At 39.4% G+C, this 16,119-nt stretch overlaps 1 protein-coding gene across 9 annotated transcripts in view; it reads left to right on the top strand.

The window, feature by feature from the left end:
• The first annotated feature begins 7,636 nt into the window (after positions 1–7,636).
• The window catches only part of LOC149191426 (alpha/beta-Hydrolases superfamily protein), a 567,598-nt gene continuing 559,115 nt past the window's right edge, over positions 7,637–16,119 (top strand). For 2 of the 9 annotated variants that reach the window (XM_089404262.1, XM_089404266.1), the window contains exon 1: positions 7,638–7,910. In XM_089404262.1, the coding sequence (XP_089260388.1) occupies positions 7,822–7,910 (89 nt within the window). In that variant the 5' untranslated portion in view covers positions 7,638–7,821. Of the gene's footprint in view, positions 7,911–7,994; positions 8,180–16,119 lie in introns of those variants that run through there. The other 7 variants (XM_089404263.1, XM_089404269.1, XM_089404268.1 and 4 more) reach the window with 6 other exon arrangements.

Genomic DNA, 16,119 nt, shown 5'->3' with positions numbered 1-16,119 from the left:
TTTATGATACATATGTAATTTGGCCACATGGAAAGGGGAGTTTAAATGAATTCTTGTGACATTTAAATACCTAGTCTCATCATATAAAGTTAACAATGGAGATTGAAAACAACTAATATAATCATATAAAGTTGACAATGGAGGTTGAAGACAAAAAAAACCCTTCCATTTTTAGATGCCTTAATTTCTACGAAATTAGACAGGTTATTGTTCCATCAAGTGCATGAGAAGAAGAACCACATGGATAAGGATGTTTATGTTAAAATGCATCATTGTCTTCCCAAAAAATTGGCTTGTTAAATACACCCACAACTTGAGCCTTTAGGAACATTAGGATTATAAACTGCAACATTTATGAATGGTACTTGAAGGAAATGGCTAGAAGAATGTTCTAATTAGAAAGACTACTTTTGCAAAGCAAGAGAAGGCTCCAATGATAGCCAACAAAATGATATTATAGGTCCAAAAGTGAACCTCATGTACATTTGTGATATTAGTGATGGATCATTGATTAAGTGTTAAGATAAAACAAATTAAGGTCTCATTCATTACCTCTCACCACCACTAAAAAACTCTTAGATTCTACAAAACATTATTTAGACCCAAATCAATGTAAAGGGGTAAAATCAATATAATGGGAAAATCACTTTTTGATATAGGTAAGTCTTAAAGAGCATGATGTTGATATTATTTATAACCAAAAGGAGATGTCTACACTACCAAAGCACCATAACATAATGAAGTACTATATATGTATTGAAAAAGCAAAATTAATTGTGACGATTGAACATCATAAATTGATGTGCTTAAGAGGAGCAATAGAAACTAAGAAATGTGATGGTAATTTAAAAGAGAAAATGAATAACTAGTGAGGTTTGTAAACTTGTCATTCAAACACCAAAGCAGCAAAGAGGTCTCCTCCCTCTCATATGTTAGTTTTTGTAGCATTAGATGTGTTCTAGCCACGAAACTTAGTGGAGAGGCCAAAATAGATTAGATTTCCAAAACCCAGAAATCGTTTCTGGAAACTCCACATAGAGATGGTTTAATTAGATTATTAGCCGATTTTTAAATGTTTCCCAAGTCTAAACTTAGGGAATATGGTTAGTTAATTAGAATTAATTAATTCAGGGTAAGAATAGTCTAGAAACTCACACAGATGGACTTCAAGATGATCCTAGCCATTGATTAATATTTAATCTTGGCCATTGGAGTCCCAATAGAGGATTATAAGAAGAAGTTGATGGGCACTTGGAGAGAATGCTTCATATATTCAATTTCCTTGGCAGATCTATTTCCAGGCAGCAACAACAATTGCCAAAGAGCCAGAGATCGAGGAATAGATAGTGAGGGGCCGGGATAGTGATTATGGAGGATATTTTCTAGAACTAAAGAGTTAACTATAGGAGGGTCGAGTTTCCTAAGTGAGTTTACGCAGAGGCAACGTAGAAGCTTCAGAGGTAGAGTTTGATTTGGCCAGACAGAGGGTCGATTCGATTGTTGGAGGCCGAAAAATTTCCCAGAAGGTGCCAACGAGTCATTCTCAGAGGTTGGATTGGGTAGACAACTTGATCAACTGAAGTTCCAGGTAGATCCTTCTAGTGCCTACACAGGCTAATGCAGAGGATGATGCAAGGGTTTCGTGGAGCCCATTAAGAGCCAGTTTCAGAGCTGGATCAGTGTCATCTCACTAATTTTTGTGGCCATTTTCTCCTATAGTGGATTGCCAGTTTGTGCATCCAGATTGTACTCATAATTTCGTACTGCTGCGTAATAATAAAACCCTCAGTTGCTGCACCGATTTACCCAAGTTGGGTTTTTTCTAGGGACATTTGTCCAAAAATAACAATGTCATTTTTGTGTGTGCGTGCTAGAATTTTCTCAGTTTCCAACATTATTTTCTTTCGCAGTTTATTTGTGAAAATCATAATGTGAATTATTTGATATTTTTCATAGTAAACTGCAAATAAATTAACAATTCGGAGAATAATTTCCGATTCTTGCGATAGATGAACTTTTCACATGGTACTAGAGTGTGAGTGATCAACTGGGAAGCTCAAAAGCGAAGGTGACAATTTTGCTGTTTAGTGGGAGTAGTAGGCCAAAATTCTCAGAGGGAACATAGCGCCTAGACAGGTAGACCAAATTGCTGGGGCATAAATTCAATTTTCAGTTGCAGGGTTGTAGAAAGGTCGAGTTGCCCAGGTTAGTGATTCTAGAAGTCAAAGGGAGCAACTACAACTTAGATTTTCGCTGAGTAGATTCCTTAGTTGGACGCATAGGGATTTGCAACAGCAAAACCAATGTCTAATGGAAGAGAAAAACACACACAACATAGGGAAAATTTCTCTCACCAAACTTTGAGTCTCAAAAGTTCGATTTTCCAAGGACAGATTGGTAGTAGCAACTAGCAGATCTGCGCATTCCAGAAGGAAGTGCGAGTAGTAGAGCAAAAACTGAGCAGAGGGAAATAGGGAGTTTTCAACTTAATCAAATATGGCCATAACAGGGCTTAGATATCATGATAGGTTGGATGGAGATTCCAACTATGCCATCTGGAAGGCAAGGATATCCTTACTTCTAGATGAATATGGCCTTAAAGCCTATGTAGATAATGTGGTGGCAGTTCCCCCGGATGCCTTTCAACATAAAGAATATAAGAAAAAGATGGCGAGGGCGAAGCAGTTGATCTTGGATGGAGTCTGAGATCATATAGTCTCATATGTGGCAGACAAAGGAACGACCAAAGAGATGTGGGATGCTCTCTCCACGCTATATCAAGGTACTTCCGAGCAACGAAAGATGTTCCTCGATGAAAAGTTGAGATGCATAAGGATGCAGAAGGGAGAAGGCATAGATTCCTTCATCACCAGAATACAAGAGGTATGAGATCAACTTACAGTTTCTTGGGGCAACACCTCAACCATCAGAGCTAGTGCGATTGACAGTAAATAATGTCTCGGGGGATTGGTAAGTGTTCTTACAAAGTATATTGGGTAGAGACACTTTTCCAAAATGGGACAGGATGTGGGCTGATTTGCAACAAGAGGAGTTGAGGCGAGCTCTGTTAAAGAGCTCCATTAGTGGCAACACTATCAACAGATCGAAGAGTGTGAAGGAGGAGGATAATGTGGCCATAATATATAAGGGTCCCAGTCAGGGGAAGGGGGAGAAGAAAAAGAATAAGAAGGACCTGTCAAAGGTCAAGTGCGTCAGATGTGATGAACTTGGTCACTACAGCACACAGTGTCCTCTCGGGAATAAGGACAAGCAGGAGAAGTAGGACCAACATGCAGTGTTAGCTGAGATCGACAAGTTGTCCTCCAGGTTAGAGGAAGACTTCACGATTTTGCCAGCCATACCTCCAGGAGTGAGGCGGGGTGACTTGGAGTTATAGCCCCAGAGAGCTACAGATTTGGGTAGGATCAGTCCACCTCATGAATCATTACCTGGCTATGGGGGTCCACAATATTCAGTAGCATGATGGATCAATGTTAGAAGATGCAGTCAGATTCTAGAGTGATAGTTGCAAACTAGTAACAGTCAGATGTTGGAGAGCGCAGTGCAAAGTGGCACAGTGTAGAGTCAACAAAACGTAGATTCTTCAAAGAAAGTGCAAAGGCTAGTAGCAATCAGAGACTCGAGAGACAAATGCATCATACTGAACATAATTGATTCAATATTTCAGATGCTTCTGAGTTGCAATTGTTGCAGTTGCAACAAAAACAGATGAGAGTGAGTTGCAGTGCAGATGCAGTGTTGGCAGCAGTACAACAGGGTCAACAACAACACAAATGCAACATCAGAGTTGCGCAGTGGTTGGTGGGCAGTGGCAGACAACCATAGTGGCTAGACATTAGCAATGTGATAGAAGATGATACAGAGACAAAGTGTTGTGGCAATGTGTGCAACACTAGAACACAATCCTCGCTAAGAGGGAGTGTTAGTTTTTGTAGCATCAGAGGTGTTCTAGCCGCGAAACTTGGTGGAGAGGCTATAACATATGAGATCTCCAAAGCCCAGAAATCATTTTTGGAAATTCCAACTAGAGATGGCTTAATTAGATTATTAGCCGATTTTTAAATATTTCCTTAGTCTAAACTTAGGGAATATGGTTAATTAATCAGAATTAGTTAAGTTAAGGTGAGAATAGTTTAGAAACTCACACATATTGACTTCAAGATGATCCTAGCTCTTGATTAAGATTTGATCTTGGCCGTTGAAGTCCAACAGAGGATTATAAGAAGTCGACGGGCACTTGGAGAAGATACTTCAGTAGTTCAATTTCCTCGGCAAATCGATTTCTAGAGAGCAACAACAGTTGTCGAAGAGCCAAAGATCAAAGCAAAGACAGTGAGGGGTAGGGACAGTGAGTCTGGAGGAGATTTTCCAGATCCAGAGAGTCAGCTACATGAGGGTTGAGTTTCCTCAATGAGGCTGTGCAGAGGTAGGGTTCGATTTAGCCAGACAGAGGGTCGATTCGGTTGTTGGAGGCTAGGAAGATTTCGAGAAGGTGTCAGCGAATCATTCTCAGAGCCTGGATTGGGCAGATGGCTTGATCAGTTGTAGTTCTAGGCATAGCATTATGGTGCCTGCATAGGCTTGACGCAGAGGTTGATGCAAGGTTTCGTGGAGCCCATTCATAACCAGTTTCAGAGCTGGATTAGTGTTGGGTGAGATAAAATTTGTCTCGCTAATTTTTGTGTCTAGTTTCTCCTGTGGTGGATTGCCAATTTGTGCATTCGTATTGTACTCAAAATTTCTCACTGCTGCTTAGTAATAAAACTCTCAGTTGCTGCACCGATTTTCCAAAGTTGGGTTTTTCCCCGGGACATTTGTCTAAATATAATGGTGTCATTTTTGTGTGCGTGTGCTAGAATTTCCTCAGTTTCCAACATTATTTTCTTCCGTAGTTTATTTGTGAAAATCATAGTGTGAATTATTTGATATTTGTCGTAGCAAACTGCAAATAAATTGTTAAATAAATTAACAATTGGGAGAACAATTTCGAGTTGTTGTGATAGATGAAATTTTCACATCATATGTGTTCTCATTTGGGTATCTTTTTTTAGTAAAGTTTTTCTTAAGTCTTTTCTCAAGCTTGTATGAGTTTATTTAATTTTTTTATAAGTGCTACTATAAAAGATTTATTGAAGTTTAATTTCAATTTAAATCATGAGTTTTTAGGTGTGTTGACACCTCAAACTTTGAAGGAATATATCATTATTTTTCCCATCAAAATATTTCTTGGTGAAGTCAAGTAAATCATGTTCTATCCCTGATGATGGATGCTTACTTAGTTGTCTAAAATGCCATAAAATGAATATCTAACACAAAGTAAAATTCCAAAAAACTGACATATAATTCCTCCATGGAGATGAGTTGTGTAAAAAATGCAACTTTTACCATATTGACCTGGTTGACCATATTGACCACAATGACCATATTTGGCCATATTGATCACACTAAAATATAAACCCTTAATCTCCTAATCTACTAATCTCCTAACCTATTAACCCACGTTGACATATGCTAATTATTAGTGAATATAAGTCGTCATAGACTAGCACCACTAGCCATTAACCCTTTATTGTAGTTTAACATTTTTTACTATATCAATCATGGTTTACCCTCTTAACTATATTGACCACATTGACCATGTTTGGTTACATTAACAATTTCGACCATGTCAACAACATTAACCCATTAACCTTGGATCCGTTAATCTACCAACTTCCTTTTTTGTTGAATCTAATAGCCCACTTGCCATCATCAACCATGTAGGCAATGGTTGATCAATATAGTTGACCCACAAACCCATGAACATTAACCTTTAACCCTATCCTCATAACCCACTAAATAACACCCTATCCCACTAACACCCTAATAAACTATGACCATTGAGAAATTACCTCCTACCATAGGATGACATATAACACCATAACCTCCTAATATAATCTAACAAATAATCACTATAGCTTCAAACATATTATACCTTCAATCCCTATGACCCTAACTCAATGATTCCTTGGCACAATATGAGCCCAAACACATTTTAACCCTCATTCATTATGACTATAAACAACTATCCTCACTAAACCCCATGAGTGCCAACATACTAATCCCTTAACACATAATGACCTCTAACCCAATCACCCCCTAAACCACTAACCCATTAACACACATTGATTGTGATTGATTATGACCTTGGATACATTATACCTCTTAACCTTGATACAATTACTCCCTAACACACCGTGAACTACAACCATTAAGACCCTTGACATGATAAAATCCCAAACACATTGTGACCCCTTCCACATTAACCATTTAACACTCTAACCTTCTAGTACACTATAACAACTAACTACCCTACCCTCGACACTCTGATGTATCACACTAACCCCTTAACAAACTTTAACCCTTAACCATTATCACCTCAAGCAACATATATCACTTAACCCCATGACCTTTGACATAATCATGGCTTAATACACTATAACACCTAAACATACAAACACATATAACGTAAACACACACTATAACCCCTCAACACACAAACCCTTTGAAATAACAAGACCCTCAACAAGAATGATCCCAGACACACTATACTTATAATCCTTACATTGTATCCGCTAACCATTAATGCTCCAATATATTACGATCCTTAACCCTTATGACTACTAACCATTTAACATTATGATCATGAGGGGCAATAACTAAAGTGGTTGGAAAGTAGGTTTCATACTCTCCCTAGCTAGGCTTGAGTCCCAAATGAGACATTTAGCCTATTGTGATGAAGTTAGAAAGGTATGCATCCCTTGGGTGCAAGACCCCCATAGGTATGTCTTCAGATGTCTCAACCCTTGCTAAATTATAAGTTACCTACCTAGTGTTGGCTTGTGGGCTGTTGGTGCTAGTAAGGGTTTTTATGCAATCCATTCTAGTGACTCCCAATTGACTACCACTATAAACCCTTCATGGTTAAATAAAAGAACATCATGGCCACGAATACACTAACCCCTTTAATACACTGTGACCTTTAATCCACATGAGTTTTGATATAATCAGCCCTAACGCACTCTGACCTTGTACACACCACTCTCTAACATAGTCAAGCCCCAAAACACATGATAACATAACCAACCCTTGAGACATTGTGACCCTTCATAAATGCACTTAACCAATATGAACCTTGACTATTGTACTTGTAAACACACCATACTCCTCACACAATACGCGTGAACAAACTAACCTTGATTTTAATTTTTATATGGTGAATGCTTTGTGGGTAAACACACCACTCTCTTACATAATTAAGCTCCAAAACACATGATAACAAAACCAACCCTTGAGACACTATGACCCTTCATAAATGCACCATAACACTTTGATAATTGTGCCTTCAAACACACCATACTCCTCACACAATAAACCTTAACACACTAACCCCTATTTTAATATACTATAACATTTAACCTTTGATATAACGGCATCCAACACACTCTAACCTTGAACATACCACTCTTTAACCAAAAACACATGATAGTATGACTAAGCTCTAAAACACTATAACCCTTCATAAATGCACAATAACCCCTTATGAATTTTGAAACACTATAACCCTTCGTAAATGTACCAAGCACCTTATCTTCAAAACACAACACACCCTCTCCCAAAATAAACCAGATCAAAGTGACACCTGTTTGTGTGTGGGCTCTTTTCTCATGCCGGGTACTATCGACAAGCTTTTGTGATGACTGCTTTTATATTCGTTAAATCATCGCGGTCGTCCTTGAGAGAGGATCGAATCCTGTCGACATGTTAGTGGCGGCCCCTCGCTGTTTTAAGATACGATCAATCGATCTGCATTGTATTCCATCGGTATCCTATTGCTCTCCAAAAGTCAGGTATTATAATCTAAATTTATTTCCGACATTATGTCATGTCATATCTCATGTCCTTCAGCTTTCAAACTGTTAAAGCTTATTTCGGAAAATGCAGTGCACCGTTGTCTAGGGTTACAAAGAGATTTATAATAATCTATTCAATGTTAGGATGTGTACATACAATAGATTTTCTCGTTTATCCTATATGAAGAAAGGGCAATGTAAATACATTACACTGGCAACGGAATTCGTAGAAGAATTTACGCGCACTCACTTCATGCAGATGACATGTAAGATTCGAATTGCATTATTTTGCTTGCCATAACTCCAATGCATAAGATGTAAAAATTGCCAAAGGAAAACCGAAAGGTAATTCAATGAAGTTATTGGAAAAGTCGAGGGAAAACTCCTCCATAATGTTGCACGAAATTCCCAGTGCAACAATACAATTAGCTATATAGCTTTGCGATCTAGTTTCACTTTGTTAAAGCTGAAATTTAAGAAACAAATTTTATCCAATTCATATCATGTTCTTGATAGACAGTGACGAAGAGAGCAATGGCACTTAGGGTAATCCACAACTTTTAATCCACAGAGCGGCAATTGTATAGTTTATTGTGGGTTAGTTTACTCTCCGTTGGTGTTGAGGTTTGGCCCACACAATAGATACGTCTCCACATACCATAATTTTTATGTTGCTTGGTGTTCATGGATGCAGTACCCCCCTGTTACTGCTCAAAGTAGCAGGCGTCCTAGGACGGGATACTAGGTCAAGGGCAACAATGGAGCGATAGCCTGATGCCACTTCAACTAAGGCTCCCTGCTCTTTACGGACTTTCACCGATGGGAGGAGACCCGATAAGATGGAATCACGAGAAATTATGGTTAATGATAAGCTAAATAGGGATTCCTAGGCCTATTCACAAGAGAGACTTAATTAGATGGGTTGCTTGCTTTGGAAGCAAGGTGACGGGCTCTCTAGGAAGGGCCAATAAGATCCACTAGGATTTGAGAGTATGCTTTGTCAAGATGGTTCCTAGACCTCGAGATCTTTATAGAGGCTTGGCTTTTGTGTGATCTTTGTGAAATTGGAATCAACAAGTTGCGAGACCACAAAAGGCCAAGTGGACCCAAAATTAAATCAAGGATATGGAGTTGATCAACCAAGGATGTACTTGACCTAATTAGGGAAGGGAAGAGGATTAAAAAAATAATCTTCTTTTGATAATTTAATGCTATGATCCTAATGAGGTCACTAGCTAATGGGAAACCAAGGGCAAGAATCGATCTTCGAGCTAGGGCTTGGAATATTTCAAGATCCCACTATCGGAATTTTGTGAAATTTGGAGGGCTTCTAGAGGACACACCAATGCAGTTGTGGGCAAGAGATTGAATTTTTTTGATGGCTAAATCATGAGAAAAGTGATGCCCTAGGTGACCTATGGAGGCTAGACCTAGAAAAAGAGGGGAAGGTGAGAGGAATTCTCTTTGAAAATGATCACCTATGGAAGGATCAATGCCTTATCCTTTGGGGAAGATGGAGTCAAGATGAAATTTATGATTTAAAGGAACTACACCCAATCAAGGAGCCTTCTAGACAACTTCGCATGGTAATTAGGGCATGAGAGCGACTGCTAGAAGAATTTATACTTTAATTTGCAATAATCAATGGCTTATCAAGATGTGTTCAATAGAAACATTCTTTAGGAACATTCACCCATTCACACATGATACATGAAATGATGCAACGCTACAAAATATCATCATTTCCACAAATTCTCATAAGAAAAGCAGTGAATTTCAGACCAAGTATAGCGAAAATCCCAACAACATTCATGTAATAAAGTAAACAACAAGAATAGACATGAAAAAATCACTGACATGTGTAAAAGAGTATATCCAACCATCATATTATGCCAATAGTGAAGCTCCAAGACAAGAGAAAGAAGATCCAAACATTAAAATTCATTCATATCATCCAAATTCGTCTTCCCAAAGGGATAGCGAAAATATCATAAGAGAGAATAACCCAATCCAAGTGATGATGAGAGAATGAATCACCTCTCATCTATTTATACAATCTCTAATGAGTTCTATTTCGTTGATTTGGCCTAATTGAGTCCCTAAAATAAAATAATGTGCATAATAAGAATACTTTTGGTGACAAGCCCACCAAATAGCTCAATAACATAAGAGTAAGTCTCTCAAGACGGTCGAATGATCAATAGAGTGAGTCGCTGGGCCTTTGAGGAGGCCTAATGAAGTCCAAGGGGTGCTATGATGTAGAAATGGACTCCAAACACAGTGGACAAGGGGTTGGCCCCTTTTTTTCTTAGTAAGAACTTGTGGTGCTCTCAAGTGGGTGTGGGGGCATAAGGACGTCCTCATGGGTCTCCAAATGGATCGAATATGCCTGTATACCATCTGTAAGGGCTGGAATGATGATATTAGCCCTCCCTTTGCAGCGGGAGACAATCCTCTGGACCTTGGAACATTTTCCAAGTGTATGGTGCAATTGTGGAGCCGACTGGGCATGGTGAACTAGGTGCACCATCCTCATCTAGAAGGTGGAACACGAGTAATTGATGAGCGCTGCTGGGGATCCACGAAGTAATCTCTACTATGGTGGAGGCCCATGGCTCTCAACGCTCACCCTACAAGTGCCAATGTGGCCCTCTAGAGGGCTAGGACCCCGTATAGGGAGACCAAACCCCAAATGGAGACCCACCTACAATCCTGCATAAGATCCAATGCGTCCTATTTCCCTCCAATACAAAAAGTCATCAGAATAATCAAGTAAAAGAGCTTACAAGTCATGGAACCAATGGGCATTTCATGGTGGCATGCCCTTCCATAGTGGGCTTTGGCATGTGCAAGTGTCTCCAAGCTCAATAAGGGGTTAACCAAGGACTTTATTAGGTGGTTTCAACCTTTAAAGGGGGTGACATTTCGATGGCACATCCCTCAAATGGTAGGTGGCAAATGATATAATAATGGAGCGGAGTGGGGATCAAGGGAATCATCCAGACCACATGTCATGGTACAAGGGTAGCTATAATAAGGGAAGCCCACACCTAGGTATATGAGTGTAGGAGGGAGCAAATCGTGGTACATGAGTTACCCCAACCTTTGTTTTTCCACCCTTCTTCATATGCCTTTTGCCTTTGATTGATTTTTCTTTATAACTGCTCGGGGCTCCAGGGGATGAGAGCATGATGTGTAATATATAGCAGTGGATACCCCCTTAAGGTGGGGCAGTTCATCACCCACCAGGGGTTGGGACAATCATGGGTTCCTTAATGATGGAGGGGGCTCATTTAGGGCCCATAGGAACTAGGGTGATGGCCATGGATAAGGGGTAGAGCTCATGCTTGGCTTTTGCCCACGTGCTAAATTTGTATGTCCTAGCCATCTTTTGTATCTTGTGGTACATTTCTTGTTGAGAGTGGCCAAATTATGCTTTTTCTTTTTCTTTTAGCTGCATCAACCTTCGGGGCATTGTTCCAGGCTCGAACCAAGGTGTGGACAAGGGGAGGGGAGGCTAACCCTATGTGGACCTAGTGGACACATGTGGACTCGGATGGGAAAAGAGATGAATGGGGCCAAAATGAGTGGAAGGGGAGTGATGTAGGTGATATCGGGAAGCAGGACCACGCAACCAAAATCGAGATTTTCCATGTAGTGCCAACCCTAAAGCTAATGGCCAGTAAAGGACATTCCACGGGACTAGGATACAAGGGTAACCACGAAATTGGGCAGTGGAGACAAGAATACAAACCTAACCCACTCTTTTCGCTGAATCCCCCCACTAATCCATGCCCCAAAGTGCCCATGGCAAGTAAGGAAAATTACTCAACTATACCAATGAAAAGCCATATCTTTGGGGTCAGGAGGCCCACCTTTAAACATACATTCATGACAAGTGGTCGAGGGACCACATGGCTGGCTCAAGTGGCGGATACAATGACACACTGAGCTATCTGGTGGCTGCAAGGGGCTGCTTGTTGCCGACCGAGGACCATCTAGGAGAATTTTTTTTCTCTTATACACACTACCCATAGGTGGTGGGTAACACCCTCTACCAACATAATGGTTGATTAGTTGCAAGATGAATATGTGTGGTTTGCTTCGCCTCCCCCTCCTCTATGAGATGTGTTGAGTGGGTGCATGTGTATGAATAATAATCAATGAATACTAAATCTGATAACAAATAGTGGATTTAACTTTCCTCTTCTCTCCTCTCACGTGCTATCTCGTATAGTTTTTAACTCTGGTCCATGACAAGTGACAACATATAAATCACAACACGTTAAGATTTAAGAAACCAGATTTGTCCAAACCCCCTCTGGTGTCCTGAGTCCCACGAATCAGACACGACTTGCTAGGACACTTGTTCTATGAGTGTGTCTGATGTGTCCTGGATCCTAGGATTCGACGGACACGCGAATCCCGAGAATGTGCCCAACGTGTCTCGATTTTGGGACACGTGTCCCCTAGAAAAGTGTGCCGCGTGGTCAGTAAAGCCCTATTTGGGCTTGTTGACCACTACTGGTCAACTACCCATGCAGTACACCTCCTTCCTGTTGGCAGAGAAGGATAGCTCCTGAGCGACATGTCCGTGCCAGCCTACAGTCATCGACAGCTTGATCATTTTTGTTGTAAACCCAGTCTGCATGTTTGAAATGTAAATAATCTAAGCAGATCAGAGTCATGTATGTAAAGTTGCCTAGGTGGACCTAACTTTCTAATGACGATCTGCGTCCCGGGAGGTTTTTAGTCTCACCGATCCATGGATCGGCAGAGTTTTCCTTCAAACCCAACCCCAAAGCCGGGATGCATTTCGTTATTAGGACTTTAGAGGAATCCTAGCGTGTTACTCTGCTAGATTATAGTTGTGTCGCAGATCTGGGTGGTCTATGAGGGTCTATGTTAAAGTGGATTCATCCCTTTGAGATGTAAATTGTAAAAATTGTAAAAAAATTCATGATGAAATGTGTCTTGAGGGTTGAAAATGTTGTAAATCCCCTCATGAGTCCTAGGTCCTAGGTGCTAGGTGATGATTCCAACGGCTGGGTTTGATGATCCGTCTTAAAATAAATTTAAATTTTTTTTTTTAATGAATAAAAATAATAAATTCATATATAAAATTAAAAATTAAAAAATTAAAAAATTAAAAAATTAAAAAATTAAAAAATTTGAAAAATAAAAAATAATAAAAAATAAAAAGCATAAAGCAAAAACCCTAAGCAATAAAATAATAATATTTTTGTGGATCACCCAAAACTAGCCGTTGGGATCATTTCCTTTATGTAGGGTCTTAGGAGGTCTTTTTCAGGTTATCTGATCTGTGAGTCTGTACTGAAAGCTCTCTTGTAAACTGATTTCTGATTAATAAAAAGACTTTGGGGTTTCAAACTGGCTGGTGTTACTCTCTGGAACTGCTGTGAGGTGTTTGAATTTCTGCATATTTCAGTTTTCAACAGTTAAAATAGCTGATTTTTTTCAGAGCATTGTGAGTACAGGTATCTTGCTCACGTGCTAGGGTCTGAATGCTGTAGGGTTTCTGGAAAATGGCAGGTATCTCCATTTTCTTTTGAAATCTAGCAGCATCTCTTGCCCTTGTTTGCTGATGCTTGCTTGAGGTGTGCAGGAAACTTTTAGGTGAAGGTTATTTGTGGGCGTTTGGGGAAGTTCTGGGCTGAACCAGCCGACTCCCACAGGCTGTTCTGTGCAGAGCCCAGCTGATTGTGCCCCGGGTTAATCTGTTAAAGTTTATTGCATGTTTTACATTGAGAAATTTTTCTGATTTACAGTGAAGTTCACAGTGAATTTTTTCTGATATTTCAAGAACATTACTGCCATTATTGTTAAATCTGGCTGTTCCAGAGCTTTAAAATTTTGATTTGAGGCTAGTTTTGAAGGGTTTCACTTTAAACTCTCGCATATATCGTTGTGTGGCTGTAGCAGGGGTTAAGCACTGAATTTTGAAGGGGACAACACCAGTAAACTACACTACGGGTATCGTACAAGGAGCTGGTCGTTGTATTGAAGTTTACTGCGCTGTCTTGTATGCCAGGTTCCACTGTTTCCTTACTGCTGTAGCCTCTGTCAATAAATATGGAATGATTGTGTAGGTTCCAGCTTGACGTTAATGCATTATATTTCCATGTAAATGCCAATTTCTGGGCACAATATTATCCATGAATTGCTGATTTGAGGTCTGGTATGCATTCTTGGCACTGTATGTACACTTGAGACAAAGCATCACAAGTTACACCTACAGAAATGTGCCATTGAGTTAATAGACAAAACACGCCAGTGACAAGTTGAACCAAAACTTAGTAATTTTTTGGGAAATCTAAGGAAAATCAGTTTGCAGCTGCGTCGTCCATCTTCAGGCAAATTTCTGTGTATCAAACGATTTTCAAATCGATATTTTTTTTGCTGTTGACTGTGCGTCCTCTTACCAAGCCCTACGATTTGGTGGTCGTGACCGTGCTTATGCATGTATTACCCAAGATCGATTTACATATCTGCAGCGCTTTTCATTTCCCATTTGCATTATAAATCGTATTTATGCCCAGCCGTTTTACGTGACTGCGTCCTGGCCTGCAAAAAAGAAAACCGTGACATTTAACTGTGATAGCCCCTGCGTGTTTCCTATTTGTTTTGGTTTTCTCATCTGAGTCTGCACGCTGAGCCGTGGCCTCCTCTTCACACAGTCATTCTGCCATCCCCTGCGCGTTACCCCCGCCATCGAAAAACTGAAGACGCATTCAGCATTTCGACCCTATTTCTCTCTGCGGCTTCTGTGTTAGGCGTGCTGGAGGTCTCACCGTAGCAGTCATTTGAAAACTCGTGTTCTCTTGTTTGTTATGCGTAGGTGTAATAGCTTTTAGTTAGGGTTTTGTTTTATTAAATTTCGACCTTAGTTCATTTAGATTTTAAAAATGGTAATTTAAATGAAATAAAAAAAAAAAAAAAAAGGGGTTAAGGGTAGGTCAGCAATAGTTAGGAGTTAGTATTTTTGTTTTCATTTTAGATTTTAATTTTGTCTATATTTAAAATAGTTTTTTTTTTAATGTTTAGTTATTAGATTAAAATCTAGTCAAACTTTGGTTTTTATTAGATTAGATTTTAAATAGATTTTTTAGATTTTAGTTTTATTTTTGTTTTTAAAATATTAAAAAAAAAAAAAAAAAAAAAAAAATAATAATAATAATAATAATAATAATAATAATAATAATAATAAAAAAAAAAATAAATGGTCCTTTAGATTTTAGATTTAGTTTTAAAGTTTTCATAGTTTAGATTTTTATTTTATTTAAAAAAAAAAAAAAAAAAAAAATTTAAATAAATCGAAAAGCTAAAAAAAAAAAAAAAAAAAATTTTGTGGGGAATTGCTTTGGTCACCTTCAGTTGCTTGTCATTATATATCTTTCGTGCTGAAGTCTGAATATGAAAGAAGTATCTGGTTTCACTGTCATTTAAGGCAATTTATTTCTCTTAGTGGCTGGACATCATTGTTGAGTTCCATGATCTTTGTGGTTTACTGAATATTTAAGCATTGTTTAGGCTATTTGATGATAAGTGATCGTTGTTCATGGTTTTATATTCTATATCAGCTAACAAGTAATCACCTTTTAGGCACTGGTCTATCAAATCAATAAAACCTTTTTAGTGCATCTCTTCTCCCGGCCCAGCTGTTGTGGCAGTTGGCCTTTATTTTTCCTCAGGGTCTACCCCCCTTAGCCGTGGGAGACAGGCTTAAACGGAGAGACCAGGGATCAGAGTGACAGCCCCTGGTCTGAGCGTTGTCGTGTCAGTTTGCGCGACAACATTTTTTGGCGCCGTTGCCGGGGATAGAGTTTTTCTGTCCTTGGTCCTTGTTTTTCAAGCTTTTCCGTGCTTAGCTTCTTGTTCAAGTGGCGACTCCACTTCCATTATTATCTGCGAGAGTGTACACTAGAAGACATCCAGGCAGTCTGTGCAACCCCACTCCGGATCCTGAAAAGGTTTACAGGGTGCGATCACACAAACTTGCTTCTCGTGCACTCCTTACAAATCTTGGACAAGAAGCCCTTTCTGACGTTCATCTGCTCTTTAGGGGTCAAGTTAGGCGCAACACCATGAGTCTGTTTGCCCCTTGTGATTTTTCTAACATTCCTGGAGCCCCCAATGATATTCCATCTGTCGGGATAGACAAATTGCCTAGCTTTCATGGAGATAA

The sequence above is a fragment of the Pinus tabuliformis genome, chromosome 2_2 (genome assembly GCF_031772625.1).
Source record: "Pinus tabuliformis cultivar Carrire ecotype Pingquan chromosome 2_2, CPIR1, whole genome shotgun sequence".
Lineage (NCBI taxonomy): Eukaryota > Viridiplantae > Streptophyta > Pinopsida > Pinales > Pinaceae > Pinus > Pinus tabuliformis.
The sequence above is the reverse complement of the archived record's forward strand: the minus strand, read 5'-3'. Positions and strand labels throughout refer to the sequence as shown.